This window comes from Ranitomeya variabilis, chromosome 1, assembly GCF_051348905.1.
Source record: "Ranitomeya variabilis isolate aRanVar5 chromosome 1, aRanVar5.hap1, whole genome shotgun sequence".
Classification (NCBI taxonomy): domain Eukaryota; kingdom Metazoa; phylum Chordata; class Amphibia; order Anura; family Dendrobatidae; genus Ranitomeya; species Ranitomeya variabilis.
In genome coordinates, this window is record NC_135232.1 from 1,039,111,695 (window position 1) to 1,039,135,952 (window position 24,258).

The window sequence follows — 24,258 nt, forward strand, 5'->3', positions numbered from 1 at the left end:
GGCGCATGTCACTAAGGGATTAAAAACTTATGAAATGCTTATAATTGGGCTTCAGAAATTATAGAAATCTCTGACTAAGGCCACGTTCACTAGTTCAATATTTGGTGAATATTTATAAGCCAAAATCAGGAGTGGAACAATCAGAGGAAAAGTATAATAGAAACATGTCACCACTTCTGTATTTTTTCCTTATTCCTGATTTTGGCTTCCAAATACTGATGTAAAATACTGACCAAATACTGAACATGCAAATGTGGCCTTAATGATCTAAAAACACTGGGGGGTGAAATTTAGTGGAAACTAAAATTTGTGTCAGTTTCAAAACATTTTTCCACGACTGTAGAATGTAAAGTATAAAGTGTGCGTTATGTGCTTGTTTTGTCTCCTGCTTTGTAGGACATTCTGCTGTTTTTGAACAAAGTCAACAAAATGTACAAGAAAAATTTCATGGTGAAAAAAATAAGACCGAACTTGAGACAGAGAACAGACATCATTACACTCAGATGATAAAAGAGTTACAACAAAACCTCTCAAATTGCAAAGCACAAACCTCACTAAACTCAGAAGAATTGAAAAATCTAAATGAAATGATGAATGATGCCGCTCTGCAGTCTAAGAAAAATGAAGATCAAGTCCAAAATGTCCAAAATACGATCAAGCTCCTAACAGTGTCATTGGATGACAGCAAAGTAAAAATGCATGACATAAATATAACCATTTCTGAAAAGTTCTATTTCATTGAAGAGGTAAGTTAATTACACACAAAGCACTACAAGTAATAATAATTAATAATAATAATAATAATAATTTTTATTTATATAGTGCCAACATATTCCGCAGCACTTTACAATTACGCGGGGACATGTACAGACAATAAATTCAGTACAAGTTAAGACAATTTAAACAGTGACATTAGGAGTGAGGTCCTTGCTTGCCAGCTTACAATTTACAAGGAAATGGGGGGACACAATAGGTGAAAAGTGCTTGTTATTTCAGGTCTGGCAATTATAATAAATAGGGATTTTCATATAAAGCTGCATGATCCGGTCATCAGCCCGTGTGTTTAATTGCAATAGTAAAGTATCTAGTGCAGTAATCATATGCATGGAGGGTGTGGAGACAGATGAATAGTAGGGTGCAGATTCAGAATAATAAGTTGGAAGGAGGGAACAGGGTGAAGTTAGTTTACTGAGTAGTTGATGTGGTAGGCTTGTTTGAAGAGATGGGTTTTTAAAGCACGCTTGAACAGGTCGGGGCTACGTATCAGCCTGATCGTCTGGGGAAGTGCATTCCAGAGAGCTGGCGCAGCACGAGAGAAGTCTTGGAGGTTCGGATTACAGGGGATGTTAGTCTTAGGTCATTTGTAGAAAGGAGGGCACATGTAGGGCGATAGAGGTGAGAGAGGAGATATAAGGCGGTGCAGAACTGTGGAGAGCTTTGTGGGTGAGAGAGATGAGTTTATACTGGACCCTGTAGCGAATGGGTAGCCAGTGTAATGACTGGCACAAGATGGAGGCATCGGTGAAACGGCTGGACAGAAATATGACTCTAGCTGCTGCATTCAAGAAGGATTGGAGAGGAGAAAGTACCATAAAATATAGCAGCCATACGTCTTTCTCACATGAATTATCACATCAGAAACTGCAAATTGGTTAACAATTGTGATCTGATGTCATTAATCTCAAGAGTTTAATAAAAGAACTTTGTATTAAAAAATATGCAATTTTCTTCTCCTGCTACAATGTCTGTCTCCTTATTTACAGACTACACAGATGATGTAGCCTAATCCCATAATATTATTCACTATCATCGGTCCTCTACTTCTTGCTAATGCACAATTGGTCGGCAAGGAAAAAGTAGGGCACATTTGGAAGAGAGTGTTAGACTGAAAAAGGGTTTGATGGCAGTATGCCACCAATGCAACACGTCTATATAGGAGCCTTGACAAAACATTGTTGGATATTATAAATGAAGACCAAATGCAAAGTTACTTTATTTCTTAATTCAGGTGCATTAAAGCGATATAAAATAGATACAACATTGGACATTTAATAACTTAATGCATATGATTATGCAAAGCTGGAAATATTGCATAACTCAGTCACGTTATATGGTTACAAAATAAATGTACAAAGCTATTGATTTCCTACAAATGCGTCCATGCTAGAGAAGTTCCTCAAATGCTTCATCAGAAGCTTAAAGAGTAACTGTCATTTCAATTTTATTTCAGAAATCAATAGATAGATAAGCATCTTTGTAATATGTCTTATTAAACCTGTTTATTTTTCCTTCTATACTGATCTTTCACTCTCAATTCATGGGTAAAATCTGTATCCAGTGAAGACAGACTTTCCCATTATTGAGATGGGAGATGACAGTTGGTGATTTAAAAATTCTATGAAAAAGAGAAGAGTGAGGAGCATTAGCCAGACACAGACATTCTGCAGCAAGCTCTCCTCAAACAACAGTTACAGTTCTCCATAGAAGTTTATGAGCACCAACTGCCATTTCCTATTTCGGTAATTGGAAAATCTGTATTCAATGGAGATAGATTTTTCCTGTGATTTGAGAATTCTGTTAAAGACTGATCAGTCCATAAGGAGAAAGAAGCAGATTTCTTTATTAAGATACTGTATATTACAAAGTTTCTTATTTTCATGTGTACTATAGATTTATGAAGAAATAAAAACAATGGTTACTGTTTAAAGAAGCGGGAACAGCTCAAAGTGAAACTTAAGAACAAAAAATATATTAAAAAAACTGCAACTGGGGACAAGGTTTTTCCATAACCAGAAAATCCCTTTAAGGTTAGAAAAACACGTGCCATTTTTGTGCACAAACTTCATTAAAAAATGCAGCAAAAAGTCACAAAAATCACATGTAGTTATTTAAAAAAAAAGAAAAAAAATAATATTACCTTTTTAATATTTTCTACTTTTTTTATTTTATTATTATTTAAAGGAAATTGGGCAACAGTACATGTATTTTCAGAATGCCTCCATAAATTTTACTAATGTAAATGAGAAATATATCATCCTGGAACAAGAAATGAAAGAAGAAGTGAAAATACTGAATCAAGTCACTAATGACCTCAAATTAAAAGACTGGGAACAGTCAATTACATTAAAAAACTTAACACTAATTCAAGGTAAGATTTTTAACACGCACAATCTGAGCAATAATATTGGTAAAATCATTTTTATTTCTTACTATAGAATATTGTTTTTTTTGTAATAATAAGCTACTATACAATATTGTACAAAAGAAGACTTACTAGTCACAGAAAGACACCACAGAGCAGCGTCCATTATTACTACACTGTATAAGGAAAATAACCATCCAAAAGATCCATAGATTTACAGCAACTCTATCACCAGATTTCACAATACAAACTGTATATATTACTACTTAGATCTTTTAGATGTCATGAGGCTGGTGTATTTATCTTTAAGATCCATGTCGGAATTGTAATCGTAATGGTAATTGTAAAATTAAAATATGCATTTTATGAGTCCAACTAAAACTAATTTCAATATCAGGCACTCAAACTTTCACTGATTTAATAGAAACATATATTGTTGTATTATGTTAATCAGTAGATAGAAATATATTACAAATTAGAGTACTCAGTGTTTTTAATGGTTAACTTAAATGGTTAAGATTCCCAACTCACATCAGGGTTACGAGATTCCAGGTACTTTCATGACTAATGAAATGTATTTACTTATATGAACCAAATGTAGGGGAAACAGGAAAAAAACTTTGATCAATGATGAATTCTGGTTTCCATACAATAAAATAATAAAGAACTTTTATATTTTTTTTATTTTTTTCACTTTTTTTTACTTTTTTTTTTTTACTTTTGCCATGCTTCAATAGCCTCCATGGGAGGCTAGAAGCAGACACAGCACGATCGGCTCTGCTACATAGCAGCGATCTGATGTTCGCTGCTATGTAGCAGAATTGCAGGTGTGCTGTGAGCGCCGACCACAGGGTGGCGCTCACAGCTGCCGGGGATCAGTAACCATAGAGGTCTCAAGGACCTCATGTGACGGGGGTCGGCGATGCGATCATTTCCAGCCGCCCGGGCGGAAGCGGTAGTTAAATGCCGCTGTCTGCGTTTGACAGCGGCATTTAACTAGTTAATAGGATCGCGATTCTGCCCATGCCTATTACGGGCACATGTCAGCTGTTCAAAACAGCTGACATGTCCCGGCTCTGATGCGGGCTCACCGCTGGAGCCCGCATCAAAGAGGGGCTTCTGACCTCGGACGTACTATCCCGTCCGAGGTCAGAAAGGGGCTAAATTTTCCTATGAGGCATCTAGGCCTTACAGCTTCCGGGAGGACCAGTGGCTGCGAACTGAAAGGTTACCTGAGTTCACAGCCATCTGGTCTCACGGTAGCTTGAGTGCTGGACTGAGGAATACCGGAGTGCTGAGTGCTGGACTCATGGTCGTTGAGCAGTTCAGCACTGGATCAGATATACAGTGGGGCAAAAAAGTATTTAGTCAGTCAGCAATAGTGCAAGTTCCACCACTTAAAAAGATGAGAGGCGTCTGTAATTTACATCATAGGGAGACCTCAACTATGGGAGACAAACTGAGACAAAAAAATCCAGAAAATCACATTGTCTGTTTTTTTAACATTTTATTTGCATATTATGGTGGAAAATAAGTATTTGGTCAGAAACAAAATTTCATCTCAATACTTTGTAATATATCCTTTGTTGGCAATGACAGAGGTCAAACGTTTTCTGTAAGTCTTCACAAGATTGCCACACACTGTTGTTGGTATGTTGGCCCATTCCTCCATGCAGATCTCCTCTAGAGCAGTGATGTTTTTGGCTTTTCGCTTGGCAACACGGACTTTCAACTCCCTCCAAAGGTTTTCTATAGGGTTGAGATCTGGAGACTGGCTAGGCCACTCCAGGACCTTGAAATGCTTCTTACGAAGCCACTCCTTCGTTGCCCTGGCGGTGTGCTTTGGATCATTGTCATGTTGAAAGACCCAGCCACGTTTCATCTTCAATGCCCTTGCTGATGGAAGGAGGTTTGCACTCAAAATCTCACGATACATGGCCCCATTCATTCTTTCATGTACCCGGATCAGTCGTCCTGGCCCCTTTGCAGAGAAACAGCCCCAAAGCATGATGTTTCCACCACCATGCTTTACAGTAGGTATGGTGTTTGATGGATGCAATTCAGTATTCTTTTTCCTCCAAACACGACAAGTTGTGTTTCTACCAAACAGTTCCAGTTTGGTTTCATCAGACCATAGGACATTGTCCCAAAACTCCTCTGGATCATCCAAATGCTCTCTAGCAAACTTCAGACGGGCCCGGACATGTACTGGCTTAAGCAGTGGGACACGTCTGGCACTGCAGGATCTGAGTCCATGGTGGCGTAGTGTGTTACTTATGGTAGGCCTTGTTACATTGGTCCCAGCTCTCTGCAGTTCATTCACTAGGTCCCCCCGCGTGGTTCTGGGATTTTTGCTCACCGTTCTTGTGATCATTCTGACCCCACGGGGTGGGATTTTGCGTGGAGCCCCAGATCGGGGGAGATTATCAGTGGTCTTGAATGTCTTCCATTTTTTAATTATTGCTCCCACTGTTGATTTCTTCACTCCAAGCTGGTTGGCTATTGCAGATTCAGTCTTCCCAGCCTGGTGCAGGGCTACAATTTTGTTTCTGGTGTCCTTTGACAGCTCTTTGGTCTTCACCATAGTGGAGTTTGGAGTCAGACTGTTTGAGGGTGTGCACAGGTGTCTTTTTATACTGATAACAATTTTAAACAGGTGCCATTACTATAGGTAATGAGTGGAGGAAAGAGGAGACTCTTAACCCCTTAAGCCCGTATGACGTACTATACCGTCGAGGTGGGGTGGGCCTTAATTCCCGGTGACGGGATAGTACGTCATACGCGATCGGCCGCGCTCACGGGGGGAGCGCGGCCGATCGCGGCCGGGTGTCGGCTGCATATCGCAGCTGACATCCGGCACTATGTGCCAGGAGCGGTCACGGACCGCCCCCGGCACATTAACCCCCGGCACACCGTGATCAAACATGATCGTGGTGTACCGGCGGTACAGGGAAGCATCGCGCAGGGAGGGGGCTCCCTGCGGGCTTCCCTGAGACGATCGGTACAAGGTGATGTACTCACCTCGTACCGAACATCTTCTCCCTGCAGGCCCCGGATCCAAAATGGCCGAGGGGCTGTATCCGGGTCCTGCAGGGAGCACTTCCGAGTCGGAGCAGGCTGCAGATGAAAGCTGCAGCCTGCTCCGATGAAAGTATGATCGCGGATCTGATAGAGTGCTGTGCACACTATCAGATCTGCGATCTGTGATGTCCCCCCCTGGGACAAAGTAAAAAAGTAAAAAAAAAAATTTCCACATGTGTAAAAAAAAAAAAAAAAAATTCCTAAATAAATAATAATAAAAAAAAATATATTATTCCCATAAATACATTTCTTTATCTAAAAAAACAAACAAAAACAATAAAAGTACACATATTTAGTATCGCCGCGTCCGTAACGACCCAACCTATAAAACTGGCCCACTAGTTAACCCCTTCAGTAAACACCGTAAGAAAAAAAAAAAAAAACGAGGCAAAAAACAACGCTTTATTACCATACCGCCGAACAAAAAGTGGAATAACACGCGATCAAAAAGACGGATATAAATAACCATGGTACCGCTGAAAACATCATCTTGTCCCGCAAAAAACGAGCCGCCATACAGCATCATCAGCAAAAAAATAAAAAAGTTATAGTCCTCAGAATAAAGCAATGCCAAAATAATTATTTTTTCTATAAAATAGTTTTTATCGTATAAAAGCGTCAAAACATAAAAAAATGATATAAATGAGGTATCGCTGTAATCGTACTGACCCGACGAATAAAACTGCTTTATCAATTTTACCAAGCGCAGAACGGTATAAACGCCTCTCCCAAAAGAAATTCATGAATAGCTGGTTTTTGGTTATTCTGCCTCACAAAAATCGGAATAAAAAGTGATAAAAAATGGTCACGTGTCCGAAAATGTTACCAATAAAAACGTCAACTCGTCCCGCAAAAAACAAGACCTCACATGACTCTGTGGACCAAAATGTGGAAAAATTATAGGTCTCAAAATGTGGAGACGCAAAAACTTTTTTGCTATAAAAAGCGTCTTTTAGTCTGGTTTCACACTTGCGTTTTTATCTGCATGCGTTTTTTAAAAAAAACGCATGTGTGAAAAAATGCATGTAAACGCGGTAAAACGCATGCGTTTTTATAGAAAAACACAAGAAAACAAGAAAAAAACAAAAAACCCTAACCCTACCCCTAACCCTACCCCTAACCTAAAATACGTGGCACTGAAATACGTGGCACTGAAATATACGTTTATATACGTATATACGTATATAAGTGCCACGATATTTCAGTGGCCACGTATTTAAGTGCCACGTATTTAAGTGCCACGTATTTAAGTGCCACGTATTTCAGTGCCACGTATTTCAGTGCCACATATTTCAGTGCCACGTATTTACGTGCCACGTATTTACGTGCCACGTATTTTTCAGTGCCTGAAATACGTGGCACTGAAATACGTGGCACTGAAATATCGTGGCACTGAAATATCGTGGCACTGAAATATCGTGGCACTGAAGTATTTACGTGCCACGTATTTTTCAGTGCCTGAAATACGTGGCACTGAAATACGTGGCACTGAAATACGTGGCACTGAAATATCGTGGCACTGAAATACGTGGCACTTAAATACGCGGCACTTAAATACGTGGCACTTATATACGTGGCACTTATATACGTGGCACTTATATACGTGGCACTTATGACTGTCAGAAAATGTTCAGTAAACGGTTAGGGGTGAGGTTAGGGGTAGGGTTTCAGGTAGAATTGGGGAGTTTCCACTGTTCAGGCACATCAGGGGCTCTCCAAACGCGACATGGCGTCCAATCTCAATTCCAGCCAATTCTGCGTTGAAAAAGTAAAACAGTGCTCCTTCCCTTCCGAGCTCTCCCGTGCGTCCAAAAAGGGGTTTACCCCAACATATGGGGTATCAGCGTACTAGGGACAAATTGAACAACAACTTCTGGGGTCCAAGTTCTCTTGTTATCCTTGGGAAAATAAAAATTTGGGGGGCTAAAAATCATTTTTGTGGGAAAAAAAAGATTTTTTATTTTCACGGCTCTGCGTTGTAAACTGTAGTGAAACACTTGGGGGTTCAAAGTTCTCACAACACATCTAGATAAGTTCCTTGGGAGGTCTAGTTTCCAATATGGGGTCACTTGTGGGGGGTTTGTACTGTTTGGGTACATCAGGGGCTCTGCAAATGCAACGTGACGCCTGCAGACCAATCCATTTAAGTCTGCATTCCAAATGGCGCTCCTTCCCTTCCGAGCTCTGTCATGCGCCCAAACAGTGGTTCCCCCCCACATAGGGGGTATCAGCGTACTCAGGACAAATTGGACAACAACTTTTAGGGTCCAATTTATCCTGATACCCTTGTGAAAATACAAAACTGGGGGCTAAAAAATCATTTTTGTGAAGAAAAAAAAATAATTTTTATTTTCACGGCTCTGCGTTATAAACTGTAGTGAAACACTTGGGGGTTCAAAGTTCTCACAACACATCTAGATAAGTTCCTTGGGGGGTCTAGTTTCCAATATGGGGTCACTTGTGGGGGGTTTGTACTGTTTGGGTACATCAGGGGCTCTGCAAATGCAACATGACGCCTGCAGACCAATCCATCTAAGTCTGCATTCCAAATGGCGCTCCTTCCCTTCCGAGCTCTGTCATGCGCCCAAACAGTGGTTCTCCCCCACATAGGGGGTATCAGCGAACTCAGGACAAATTGGACAACAACTTTTGGGGTCCAATTTATCCTGATACCCTTGTGAAAATACAAAACTGGGGGCTAAAAAATCATTTTTGTGAAAAAAAATAATAATTTTTATTTTCACGGCTCTGCGTTATAAACTGTAGTGAAACACTTGGGGGTTCAAAGCTCTCAAAACACATCTAGATAAGTTCCTTAGGGGGTCTACTTTCCAAAATGGTGTCACTTGTGGGGGGGTTTAATGTTTAGGCACATCAGGGGCTCTCCAAACGCAACATGGCATCCCATCTTAATTCCAGTCAATTTTGCATTGAAAAGTAAAATAGCGCTTCTTCCCTTCTGAGCTCTGCTATGCGCCCAAACAGTGGTTTACACCCACATATGCGGTATCGTCGTACTCAGGACAAATTGCACAACAACTATTGTGGTCTAATTTCTTCTCTTACCCTTGGGGAAATAAAAAAATGGGGGTGAAAAGATCATTTTTGTGAAAAAATATGATTTTTTATTTTTACGGCTCTGCATTATAAACTTCTGTGAAGCACTTGTTGGGTCAAAGTGCTCAACACACATCTAGATAAGTTCCTTAAGGGGTCTACTTTCCAAAATGGTGTCACTCGTGGGGGGTTTCAATGTTTAGGCACATTAGGGGCTCTCCAAACGCAACATGGCGTCCCATCTCAATTCCAGTCAATTTTGCATTGAAAAGTCAAATGGCGCTCCTTCCCTTCTGAGCTCTGCCCTGCGCCCAAACAATGGTTTACACCCACATATGGGGTATCAGTGTACTCAGGACAAATTGCACAACAATTTTTGTGGTCCAATTTCTTCTCTTACCCTTGGGAAAATAAAAAATTGGGGGTGAAAAGATCATTTTTGTGAAAAAATATGATTTTTTATTTTTACGGCTCTGCATTATAAACTTCTGTAAAGCACTTGTTGGGTCAAAGTGCTCACCACACATCTAGATAAGTTCCTTAGGGGGTCTACTTTCCAAAATGGTGTCACTTGTTAGGGGTTTTAATGTTTAGGTACATCAAGGGCTCTCTAAATGCAACATGGCGTCCCATCTCAATTCCAGTCAATTTTGCATTGAAAAGTCAAATGGCGCTCCTTCCCTTCCGAGCTCTGCCCTGCGCCCAAACAATGGTTTACACCCACATATGGGGTATCAGCGTACTCAGGACAAATTGCACAACAATTTTTGGGGTCCAATTTCTTCTCTCACCCTTGGGAAAATAAAAAATTGGGGGTGAAAATATCATTTTTGTGAAAAAATATGATTTTTTATTTTTACGGCTCTGCATTATAAACTTCTGTAAAGCACTTGTTGGGTCAAAGTGCTCACCACACATCTAGATAAGTTCCTTAGGGGGTCTACTTTCCAAAATGGTGTCACTTGTTAGGGGTTTCAATGTTTAGGCACATCAGGGGCTCTCCAAATGCAACATGGCGTCCCATCTCAATTCCAGTCAATTTTGCATTGAAAAGTCAAATGGCGCTCCTTTGCTTCCAAGCTCTGCCATGCGCCCAAACTGTGGTTTACCCCCACATATGGGGTATCAGCGTACTCAGGACAAATTGTACAACAACTTTTGGGGTCTATTTTCTCCTGTTACCCTTGGTAAAATAAAACAAATTGGAGCTGAAATAAATTTTGTGTGAAAAAAAGTTAAATGTTCATTTTTATTTAAACATTCCAAAAATTCCTGTGAAACACCTGAAGGGTTAATAAACTTCTTGAAAGTGGTTTTGAGTACCTTGAGGGGTGCAATTTTTAGAATGGTGTCACACTTGGGTATTTTCTATCATATAGACCCGTCAAAATGACTTCAAATGAGATGTGGTCCCTAAAAAAAATGGTGTTGTAAAAATGAGAAATTGCTGGTCAACTTTTAACCCTTATAACTCCGTCACAAAAAAAAATTTTGGTTCCAAAATTGTGCTGATGTAAAGTAGACATGTGGGAAATGTTATTTATTAAGTATTTTGTGTGACATATGTCTGTGATTTAAGGGCATAAAAATTCAAAGTTGGAAAATTGCGAAATTTTCAAAATTTTCGCCAAATATTCGTTTTCTTCACAAATAAACGCAAGTTATATCGAAGAAATTTTACCACTAACATGAAGTACAATATGTCACGAGAAAACAATGTCAGAATCGCCAAGATCCGTTGAAGCGTTCCAGAGTTATAACCTCATAAAGGGACAGTGGTCAGAATTGTAAAAATTGGCCTGGTCATTAACGTGCAAACCACCCTCGGGGCTTAAGGGGTTAAAGAAGAAGTTACAGGTCTGTGAGAGCCAGAAATCTTGATTGTTTGTTTCTGACCAAATACTTATTTTCCACCATAATATGCAAATAAAATGTTAAAAAAACAGACAATGTGATTTTCTGGATTTTTATGTCTCAGTTTGTCTCCCATAGTTGAGGTCTACCTATGATGTAAATTACAGACGCCTCTCATCTTTTTAAGTGGTGGAACTTGCACTATTGCTGACTGACTAAATACTTTTTTGCCCCACTGTATATATATATATATATATATATATATATATATATATATATTTATTTTTTCAAAAATTTATAAGGGTTAACTCTTTTCCCTGAACTGACTAACCTTCATTGCAGGCCTGATATCCAGAGCTATAGCAACATGATTCTCTATCCCATTACAATGTAGCCACTGTTCACATGTAGCATTTCTTCGCTTACAATTTACCATTTATATTTATTTTTTTTAATAACTATACTTGTGTGCAGTCATGACAGTATAGATAATACATTTCTTTGAATTTTGATTTTTTTATAAATTTTTTTCTTAGTTTTTTTCCTTATTTTATATATACAGCTATGGCAAAAATTAAGAGACCACTGCAAAATGTTCAATTTATCAGATTTTTCTCTTTATACGTATATTTTTGAGTAAAATGTAAATTTTTCTTTTAGTCTATAAACTTCTGACAACATGTCTCCAAATTTCCAAGCAATACATTTTCTATTTTTTTTCTGACAAAGAAAAATGGTCAAAATTAAATTAAAAAAACCCCCAGGGCTTTTAGACCTCAAATAATGCACAGAAAGCAAGTTCATAATCATTTAGAAACAACAATACTAATGTTTTAACTCAGGAAGAGTTCAGAAATCAATATTTTGTGGAATAACCATGATCTTTAATCACAGCTTTCATGCGTCTTGGCATGCTTTCCACCAGTCTTTCCCACTGTATCTGGCACAAAAATGAAAGCAGTTCTTCTTTGATGGCTTGAGACTATCCATCATCCTCTTGATTACATTCCAGAGGTTTTCAATGGGGTTCAGGTCTGGAGATTGGGCTGCTCATGACAGGGTTTTGATGTGGTGGTCTCTTAATTTTTGCCAGAGCTGTACATTTGAAACTACTCTACAGGGATAACTTTTTTGCCCACGATTGACACACTCAAACTGCAGAGGAAAAACCTTTTTAGCCAGGCAGTTCAGAAAGTTTTTCAGTTACAGTCTACATACATTGATTCACCTTTTTGTACTGCTGACTTTTAATTAATCTAATAAACATATTTTTTTTAATTGAACCTTGGAATGAGTGATGGATACATCTTTACTTTCATCAGAAGATTCACATCTGACAGCATTGATTGTGATCCTTACATATCGTTCTTAATTGGATCATGCAAAATGAATGCTGCAAAGAAAATATATACTTGAAGATTATTCTAGAGTAATCTGGAAAGGTCTAATTGTTCTCCAGCTTTTAGTTGCCTGGTATTTGATTGAGGAAAGATAAATCAGTAGTGATTGTTTACAGATAATGAATCAGGTGATTAATGATACCGAAAACACAGGCAGCATGAATGAGGGAGAAGCTCTGTCAGTGCAGTCACTTGTCCAGAAATTCAGAGAATTAAAGGAGTTTAAGGCGGGAATCATACGGCCGTATATTTTCTCATCTGAGAGAATCAGATCGGTTATGGTAAAGACACTCTGATCAAACTCCGATCCGATTTTGATCCAAGCTTCGTGTGATCTGATTCTCTCAGATGAGAGAATTGTAGCACAGTCATGAAGAAGATGGAGAACAAAATTTCTCCATCTTCTTCATTCTGTGAGTGCGTGGAAATCAGACTACACTCACAAGTCATCCGAGTGCAGTTCGATAATTTCCACACACCCATTGACTTGAATGGATGCGTGACATCCGATTTGCGTTGCGGATATCAGCATGCAGTGATTTTTTGTTCTCATGCCGAATTATTATGAGAAAGATAACACTGATCTGCACTGCCCCATAGAATAACATTGGTCTAAGTGCCATCCGACAAAACTTCGCTTATCACTTGTCTAATGTATACGTTCATGTGAGAGAACCCTAGAAACAAGCCAGGAACCGAGTAACGATCTAAACAGAGATAAAGAGTAGATGTCAAAAAAGCCAATGAGACACAGACTCAAATTTGTCTAAAGATGATATCTATGGATTTGAGCTTAACTCTTGAAGAGCTCGTAAGACTAGAACCAGTAGCTCAAGGTATGTGAAGGCTAAGCGTTAATATGTATAGAAAAGAGCTTCATAGGGGCCCATTTTGTCTTGCTACAGACATTACTTAATTTTGATTCATATGTAATTAACAACATTTGTAATACTTGGAGAGTAGACAGAGGTGACCAGATTGTGGAACCTCTTCACTTTTCATTTGACATAGTTTTTATGCTCCTACAATGTGATTTCTGTGTTTTGTATTACAGGTCCTCCAGGACCAAAAGGAGACAAGGGCGACCGAGGCACAACAGGAGCCACAGGAATGTATGGACTCAGAGGTACATTAGTAATCATTGTTTCTTACCATACTTTAGAAATGTGATGGAATTAATCATTTAAAATAATCACACCTACAATAGCATTATGGCTAAAGGTAAAGAACTAATATGCACAATAATTTTAAGAAAACATACACAAAATGTGCAAAGCTCAACAAATGAAAAAGTGTATATAGTTTATTTTTATTATTTCACAATATTTAAAAGGTAATAAAGTAAACATGCAAAAGTCAGACATTAAAAATACTGTGGATAGGTGAGCAACAACACCAACCACCCAAGTAAGATGTGGCACAAGTCAAGTAAAGAGATATATTACATAGTATATATATGGTCACAACATTGAGAACGGATAATCAAGTAAACACATGGGCTCAATACAGTCAACACAGGGCAAATGAAAAAGAAAAGAAATAAAGGAAAAAACAATGGTGTCACATTGGTATAAAGATGCACAGTGGTGTTAAAAGGAATCTGTCAGTGGGTTTTTGCTATGTAATCTGAAGACAGCAGTAGATAGAGGCTAATACACAGAATTCAGGGATGTGTCTCTTGTCAAAGTGAGTGCTGTTGTGTGAAGGATTTATAACTAAGAGGTTAACAATGCTGGACTTCAATAGTCCAACACGCCTCCTCCTTTGATAAGCAGCTCACTGTCTATGGACTTTGTACACTGAGAGCCTGGTATGGGCGGGGTTAGCTTTCTCAGCTCTGCTTCATTCTAAATCTAAAAGCTATGATTGTGTCAGAACTGCTGTACCCAGTAATCTAAGTAGTACATCACTGGATTCAGCTTCTCTTTGCCTATATTATGCTGCTCTCAGAAGATGTGTAAAAGACTGGTGACAGATTCCCTTTAAGGAAGCCTCACCTATCAAGGAAAATGCTCCCAACATCAAAGCTTGATGTAAAATGCTGTGCGTTTTCCTTGATATGTGAGACTTCTATAAAGTCACAGTGCATCTTTATAACCATGTGACACCACCGCTTATTCTTTACTTTTTTCTTTATCGTTAGTCTCGTATTACCCATCTTGAGCTCATATGTTTACTTGAGTATCCTCAATACTGTAACTATGTATATATGAGATGTAATATAAATCTTTATTTGATCTGTGACACATCTTACTTGTGTGACTGGCATCATTGCCCACCTATCCACAGTATTTTTAATGTCTAACTTTGTATGTTTACTTTATTTATATATACTATGTAACATATATTGAACAATAAAAATAATATATGCAGTATACTGTATATACATTTCCATATGTTGAGACTAGCACATTTTTTTGTATTGGTGTCCATTTTTAAAATATTCAAAACGAAACAGATATATGATGAATGAGCTGGCCAATATCACATGAAAAAAGTAGAAGCGACCCCTGTGTGAATCACAGAAACCAATGATGCTGACAACGAAAGAATTTGTTTGTGTCAAGTCAGAAGTTCAAAAAGACATGCAAGTGACTTCCAGCCACATGAAACTGAGAATGTACTACTATAGTTGCTAAATCCAGGATCCATAGTGTGAATTTAATCATTACACCGTCCACATCAATATATTCATCTTAATCATCATGGACTTATAGTGTACAGTATGTGTAGACATTGTGAATGGTAAATTGGATCTACATGGAAGGTCATACTTTATCCCATACCTATGAATTTGTCAGAAAACTGTGTGCGCTCCGTGGAAAGCCGTGGAGGACACAAGTAGGAAAATGTGCCTGCATTAGTTATTGTCCTTCAGAGTCTCTGTATCAATGAAGAATTTATACACCTATAAAGCAGTAATAACTCAGCATAAAGTAAGCAATAGAAAAACTGGTTACAAATGTCTATGTTGCATTATACACATTTTACTTCTCATTCTTAGTAGGTCCAGGTTCAACCTAAGGTGTGTGATCTGTGCAGTAACACAGAGAGCATCACCTATCAAAACTGAAGGAGCCATGATGACTTGAGTACACCACTGTTATAGTTGTGCTCAAAAGTTTACGTACCCTGGCGGAACTTTTGCTTTCTTGGTATTTTTTCAGAGAATATGAATGATAACACAAAAATTGTTCTCCACTCATGGTTGGTGGTTGGGTGAAGCCATTTATTGTCAAACTACTGTGTTTTCTCTTTCTAAATCAAAATGACAACCCAAATCATCCAAATGACCCTGATCATAAGTTCGCATACCCAGGGGCTGGCTGGCACTTTTCAGCCTGGGGGGCAATCACAAGGTAGTGGCCCTCGAGTCGCGGTGTCCCTCCTTTTCCCTGCTTACATCTGGCCATTGCATTGAAGAAGTAGAGATAACAGGCTTTAAAAACAGGCTGGTATGTAGATACGGGAACAGAACAGAGTTTACTCTGGAGATATTGGAGCAGAACCGAGCTTCCTACAGAGATATGGGTGCAGAACCGAGCTTAAGGTACCTTCACACTAAACGATATCGCTAGCGATCCGTGATGTTGCAGCGTCCTGGCTAGCGATATCGTTGAGTTTGACAGGCAGCAGCGATCAGGATCCTGCTGTGATATCGCTGGTCGTTGCTGAAAGTTCAGAACTTTATTTGGTCGTCAGACCGGCGTGTATCGTCGTGTTTGACACCAAAAGCAACGATGCCAGCGATGTTTTACACTGGTAACCAGGGTAAACATCGGGTTGCTAAGCGCAGGGCCGCGCTTAGTAACCCGATGTTTACCCTGGTTACCAGTGTAAAATGTAAAAAAACCAAACACTACATACTCACCTTCGCGTCCCCCGGCGTCCGCTTCCTGCACTGCCACTGACTGAGTGAGCGCCGGCCGTAAAGTGAAAGTACAGCACAGCGGTGACGTCACAGCTCTGCTGTTAGGGCCGGCACTCACACAGTGCAGGGAAGCAGACGCCGGGGGACGCGAAGGTGAGTATGTACTGTTTGTTTTTTTTACATTTTACACTGGTAACCAGGGTAAACATCAAGTTACTAAGCGCAGCCCTGCGCTTAGCAACCCGATGTTTACCCTGGTTACCCGGGGACCTCGGCATCGTTGGTCGCTGGAGAGCGGTCTGTGTGACAGCTCTCCAGCGACCAAACAGCGACGCTGCAGCGATCGGCATCGTTGTTGCTATCACTGCAGCGTTGCTTAATGTGAAGGTACCTTTACTACAGAGCAGTGGCATAACTACAAAGTTATGGGCCCCGATGCAAACTTCAAATGGGGTCCCCCCCATGCCAAAATATATAGGTGAATTAGAAATGGTGACACACGCAAACGACATCTGCGTTAGTAATACCTGCACCATTATGGAATTAGTTGTAGGCTGGATTCACAAGAGTGAAGTACACGGTCTATATACAGACCACAACCTCCAGCCTTGTGGAGGGTATCCCAATCCGAACTCACACCCTCATGTGTCTATGGTAATACGCTCCTGTAAACCCAGCCTGACAGGGATGACCCCTTATAAATGGAAGTGTGCCCCTCTAAACCCTGGTGGGGAAAGTCACATCCTGACAAGTAATATTGCCAATTCTCCAACCATAAATTGTGCATTTCCAGGGCTGGCAAATGGGAGTTCAATACTAGAACACGTCAACTATGATTCCCATCCCGCCTCAAGGAAGTATGGCAGACAGGTGTGATAAGCCTATTAAAAGAACTACTGCCACACACATGGATGTGTAGTGCCCGTGTATGGACATGTCAGAGGTTAGAAAGAAGAAAGCTTGGTCCCTCTTAGCTTCTGGCAATGTTTTACCTCAGCTCACATTTGGGCCATAACATTGTAAAACAGGTAGACACATTTACCCACTGACCCTACTATTAATAAGGAACTGCTGTCTACACCTTAGTTGCCCACTGTATATAGTCAGTGTGGGGATGTGGGCTACAGAACAACACAGGGTGATGACACTGCTACCTGAACCCTTCAGCTGCCCCACAATATGCAGGGAGTAAAACCAGTACAAAGTATGGCAGCCTCCCTGCAGAGCTGTCCAGGGCCGGACTGGGACTAAAAAGCAGCCCTGAAACACAAACCCCACAAACTATAAAACTCCCCCCACACCCGATCAGTGGATTTTGCTTTATTGTGTTGTGCCCTTCAACAGTCCTCTTAAAGGCGTTAGTTGAAGAGCCACGTGTAAATGCCGCAGCAGTGCGCATGATCGACCACCTCTATAGAGCGCCTGTTCTCGAGATCATGGGGGTCCCAGCGGTCAGACTCCAGCGACTACAAAGCTCTCGGGAATGGGGATTACTTGGCATAATCCATTTAAATGGGTTTTCCAATATAAACCAATATTAACCCTCCCAAAGACCAATGTCGCCTCTCCAAGAACAGGACAGGAGCAGTGGTACTGTACAGTGTATATACACAGGACAGGAGAAGTGGTACTGTACAGTGTATATATACAGGACAGGAGAAGTGGTACTGTACAGTGTATATTTACAGGACAGGAGGAGTGGTACTGTACAGTGTATATTTACAGGACAGGAGGAGTGGTACTGTACAGTGTATATATACAGGACAGGAGAAGTGGTACTGTACAGTGTATATATACAGGACAGGAGGAGTGGTACTGTACAGTGTATATATACAGGACAGGAGCAGTGGTACTTTGCAGTGTATATATACAGGACAGGAGAAGTGGTACTGTGCTATATATATATATATATATATATATATATATATATATATATATATATATATATATATATATATATATATATACACACACCGTATATACACTCGAGTATAAGCCGAGATTTTCAGCCCAAATTTTTGGGCTGAAAGTGCCCCTCTCGGCTTATACTCGAGTCATGATCGGTGGTGGGGTCGGCGGGTGAGGACTGTCATATACTTACCTGCTTCCGGGGCTCCTGGCGCTCTCCCTGCCCGTCCCATGGTCTCCGGGTGCCGCAGCCTCTTCCCCTGAGCGGTCACGTGGGACCGCTCATTAGAGAAATGAATAGGCTGCTCCACCTCCCATAGGGGCGGAGCCGCCTATTCATTTCTCTAATGAAGCGGTGCCGGTGACCGCTGATAGAGGAAGAGGCTGCGGCACCGAAGACAGGCAGGGGGAAGGAGCGGGACGCCGGGAGCAGGTAAGTATCGCATATTCACCTGTCCTCGTTCCACACGCCGGGCGTCGCGCCATCTTTCCGGCATCTCTCTGCACTGACTGTGCAGGTCAGAGGGCGCGATGACGCATATAGTGTGCGCGCCGCCCTCTGCCTGATCAGTCAGTGCGGAGAGACGCCAGGAAGATGGCGCCGAGGAGCTGCAAGCAAGACAGGTGAGTATGTTTTTTTTTTTTTTATTGCAGCAGCAGCAGCACAGATTTATGTGGAGCATCTATGGGGCAATGGTGCAGAGCATTATATATGGCACATCTATGGGGCAACGGTGCAGAGTACTATATGGCAGAGCTATGGGGCAACGGTGCAGAGTACTATATGGCACAGCTATGGGGCAATGGTGCAGAGCACTATATGGCAGAGCTATGGGGCAACGGTGCAGAGTACTATATGGCACAGCTATGGGGCAATGGTGCAGAGCATTATATATGGCACAGCTATGGGGCAACGGTGCAGAGCATTATATATGGCACAGCTTTATGTGGAGCATCTATGGGGCCATAATGAATGGTATGGAGTATCTATTTCTAATTTTGAAATTCACCGGTACCTGCTGCATTTTCCACCCTAGGCTTATACTCGAGTCAATAAGTTTTCCCAGTTTTTCGTGGCAAAATTAGGGGGGTCGGCTTATACTCGGGTCGGCTTATACTCGAGTATATACGGTAATTGTCTAAGGGTTTTTCCGTCTGTCTGTCTTTCTGTCTGTCTGTCCTGGAAATCCCGCGTCTGATTGGTCGAGGCCGCCAGGCCTCGACCAATCAGCGACGGGTACAGCATGGCGACGATGATGTCATAATGGAAATCCCGTGTCTCTGATTGGTCGAGGCCTCCACCAATCAGCGACGGGCACAGTATCGACGATGATGTCATAATGGTTGCCATGGCGACGATGATGTTATAAAGGTTGCCTCGACCAATCAGCGACGGACACAGTCTGCCGCTAATTCTGGAATCATCATTGTCCATATACTATGGGGATATGCATATTCTATTCTAGAATACCCGATGCATTAGAATCGGGCCACAGTCTAATATATATATATATATATATATATATATATATATATATATATATATATATATATTGCACTTTAATAAAGCATTTTTACTTAAAGACATTAGGTTATCTTTTTTGGATTTATTTCTATATATATATATATATATATATATATATATATATATATATATATACATATACATATATATACACACACATACACAGGACAGGAGGAGTGGTACTGTGCAGTGTATATATACACAGGACAGGAGGAGTGGTACTGTGCAGTGTATATATACACAGGACAGGAGTGTATATATACAGTGTATATATACAGATACTTAGATTTACAGATTTACACCACGCAGGCAATATATATATATCATAACTGAGCAGCACCAAATCTTTAAGGGGTTGTCCGCTACTAGGACAACCCCTAAATGTTTGGCCCTGATAAAATTATAAAGCCTACACTTGCCTCCCGTGCCAGCGTCCAGGATCAAGCAGCTCATCCTGGACGTCCTCTTCATGTTCAGTTTGTCTGAAGGCAGAGACAGTGACACCAGCGCTGATTGGCGCCGGGCATCACGTGTCACAACACATCACAGCCACTGTGGGAACGGCGCTGGCAAAGGAGGTGAGTATAGGCTTTAGTTTAAGAAGAGGTTGTCCTAGTGGGAGACAATCCCTTAAAGCAGTGGACGCTTTATTGGCCCATGTGGCGACATTTCAGTTCCATATCAGAGAAATGCTCTGTTATTGATCCGAAACATTGCCATATGGGCCAATAAAGAGTCCGCACTTTTTTCACGATTAATCAGAGTGGTGTGTGTCTGTGTATGTATGGGTATAATATACACACACACACATAGACACACACTCATACACTCACACACACATTACATAGGTGAAACTGCGACTATGGTATGTACATTATATAGGTTATACCACTGTAATATACTGCGTCCGCTGTGTATAGCCCATATAGGGCAGCTACAGAGAGTGTGTGTGTGTATATATATGCATACACACACACACACTGCGGCTGGCCTATATGGGCTATACACAGCGGTCGCAGTATATTACAGTGGTATAACCTATATAACGTACATACCGTAGTCGCAGTTTCACCTATGTAATGTATATAGACTGCTGTACATACATTATATAGGTGATACTGCTACTGCGGTATATAATGGCAGTATCACTTATACTGTATATACAACAGTCAATATACATTAGACAGGTCAAACTGCAAATGCTGCATATACAATATATAGGTGATACTATGATTGCAGTGTATAGTTCCAGTATATATATATACAGCAGTATCACTTATATAACGTATATACACATCAGCTGCAGTATCACCTATATAATGGATCGGATGCCGGCCGGGGATTGGTGAGGAGAGCGCTGTTCTCTTACACTGGTCCTGGCCAGCGTCAGACACAGTGAGGCTCGGGCGTCTGTGCACGCAGTGGCGGCCTTTTCAATCTTCTGCACAGGTCCAGGTGCGTGTGCTTTCCTGTTTTCCCTCACTGACAAAGGCCGCAGCTACATACGCAAGCACGAATGAGGGCTGCCATGGCCTTGGTCAGCGTGGGCACCGAGAGAGTGCGCACAAAGGCCTGTGCAGAGGATTTGAGGATTTGAGGGGCGGGCGACCCATTTTGTAGCTCAGAGTGCTCCAGGCCCCAGGCCCTTGATAGTTGTATACTATGGGCACAGATACACAACATTATATACACTGGATGGATCAATCCTGCACCTGGCCCTGGACATACATGCACTGTATATATACAGGGCCATGTATACAGCATGTGATGTCCAGTCACCAGGTTCAGGCGTGATCACTCCAGTGCTGGATTCTGCAGACAGTCTCTGCTCACTATCAGTATAGGGAGATTTATTGCAGGAGACTGAACTTTCCTGGAGCCGATGACCTGGCACTGACAGGGTGACCCTGAAAGTTCAGACTCCTGCAATAAATCTGTGAGCATCAGCAGAGCGGCCGCTAATACTATACTATACTATACTATAGAGGGACCGGCCCTGGACTTATCACCGGGAGGTGAGCAGCAGCGTCCATCTCCTCACCGCACACAGAGCTGAAGCTCCCCCTGATGTCAGTCTGAGTCATCCACCAGATCCTCTCCTGCAGGTAGATGCAGCCATGTTCCCTCTTCAGGAGGCCGCACACAGGGAGCAGGAGGGGGCGTGTCAGCTCCACTGGGAGTGTGATGATGCAGCTGGCCGGACATAGAGAACAGCGCCGGCCACCAGCAGCCCGAATCGCTGCTAAGTGACCGGCCCGGGGGGCACACGCCCCTTTGCCACCCGGCCCAGCCCGCGCCTGCGCATACCCCATTTCTTAATACCATGCATTGCCCCCTCTAACATCAATGACAGCTTGAAGTCTTGTATTGTAGTTGTGGATGAGGTTCTTTATTTTCTCAGATGGTAAAACTGCCCACTCTTCTGGGCAAAAAGCCTCCAGTTCCTGTAAATTCCTGGGCTTTAGGAATCAAATACTTATTTCTCACTGCAAAATACAAACATAATTTATGCAATGTGATTTTGTGGATTTATTTTTTATATTCTATCTCTCAATGATAAAAATTAACCTACCCTTAAAATTATAGACTGTTCATGTCTTTGTCAGTGGGCAAACTGACAAAACCAGCAAGGGATCAAATACTTCCCTTCACTGTGTGTATATACTGTGTATATAGATATATAGATATATAGATATATATATATTTATATATATAGCGGGTAAAATAAGTGAACATGTCATTTCTTAAGGTGCTATTGACATTAAATTCTCATCAAATGTCGGTTATAGTCCATCTAATCCACACTAACAAAGAAATACAGCCATAAATGTCCATAAAATAAATTGTGTAATAATAAGAGATGACACAGGGAAAAAGTATTGAACATACTTATTGAAATTTATTTAATACTTTTCACACAAGCCAGTATTGTTGATGTCAGCTTCAAAACACCTCCTGTATGGAGAAACTAGTCGCATGCATTTCTCAGCTGTAGTTTTGGCACATTCTTCCACACAAACACCCTACAAATCCTGAATGTCCTGTGTGCTCCTTGTATGAACTTTGAGCATTAGTTCCATACATTTTCTATTGGATTCAGGTCAAGTGATTGGCTGAGCCATTCTAACAGCTTTATTTTTTTCTCTCTGAAACCAATTGAGTTTGCTTGGTTGTGGTTTGGGATCATTGTCATGCTGTAATGTTCACCCTCATTTCATCTTCATAATCCTGGTAGATAGCAACAACAATGCTTTGGTACATTTGTTCATTCATCCTTCCTTCAATTATATGAAAATTGCCAGTGCCGTATAATGAAAAACAGCCCAACACCATGATGTTCCCAACTACAAAATTCACTGTTGGCAAGGTTGTTTTTAGGGTGATATGGCCTCCAAACCTGGTGTGTTTTATGGCGTCCAAAGAGTTCAATTTTGGTCTCATCTGAAAAGACTGTATTCTCCCAGTATTTCAGAGGCTTGTCTAAATGTTGTTAAGCAAACTTTTAACATGCTTGAACACACTTTTTGTTCAGCAATGGAGTCATGAGTGGTGGAGCATGCATGCAAGCCATGGAGGTTGAGTGCATTACTTATTGTTTTATTTGAAACAATTGTACCTGCTGATTCTAGGTCTTTCGATAACTCTCCACAGGTGGTCACTGGCTCTTGAACAACATTTCTGATAATTACTTTCACTCCACTGTCTAAATACTTGCAGGGAACAACTGGTTGTGGCCGGTTTATGGTGAAATGTTCCTTCCACTTCTAAAATAATAATTAATTACTGATAGATTTCAGCTGGTGTCATGACTTTCCATGGATTTTTGCACCTTTCTTTCTTCATGTGTTCAAGATTATTTTTACACATAATATATGGACATCTATTGTTGGTTTTCTTTGTCTGTGTGGATAGTATGGGTTGATATCAACATCTGGTGAGAATTTTATGTCAATAGCACTGTTAGAAATATATTTACATAGAAAATTGATAACGTGTTCAATAATTATTTCACTTGCTGTATGTGGATATCTAAATATATAAATAAAATTTTCTAATACTTTGTCAGATGATACTTATGCATTGTATCTAGAAACTGTAGATAGATAGATAGATAGATAGATAGATAGATAGATAGACATAGATACACATGAGGCATAAACATCGCCAGACTTATCGCATCAGAAAATTAGATTTTTTTTTCTTTAAGTTGATTTCTTGTGTCTCTTGTTCTAGGCTATTTCATACACACAGCTGGCAATTTTGACATACAGATTCACTGTTACCAAGATTAGCTGTTTTACTTATGAAGAGAAAATTGTCAATTCACCTAAACAATAGTTCATTAATGAAGAGCGCTAAAAATACAAATACCATATATACTCTAGTATAAGCCGAGAATTTCAGCCCATTTTTTTAGGCT

At 40.6% G+C, this 24,258-nt stretch overlaps 1 protein-coding gene across 1 annotated transcript in view; it reads left to right on the forward strand.

The window, feature by feature from the left end:
• LOC143793080 (macrophage scavenger receptor types I and II-like) overlaps positions 1-24,258 on the forward strand; it is a 60,963-nt gene that overhangs the window by 15,020 nt on the left and 21,685 nt on the right. Inside the window, exons 4-6 of the mRNA XM_077279706.1 lie at positions 397-746; positions 2,962-3,148; positions 13,589-13,660. Of these exons, the coding sequence (XP_077135821.1) occupies positions 397-746; positions 2,962-3,148; positions 13,589-13,660 (609 nt within the window). The remainder of the gene's footprint in view (positions 1-396; positions 747-2,961; positions 3,149-13,588; positions 13,661-24,258) is intronic.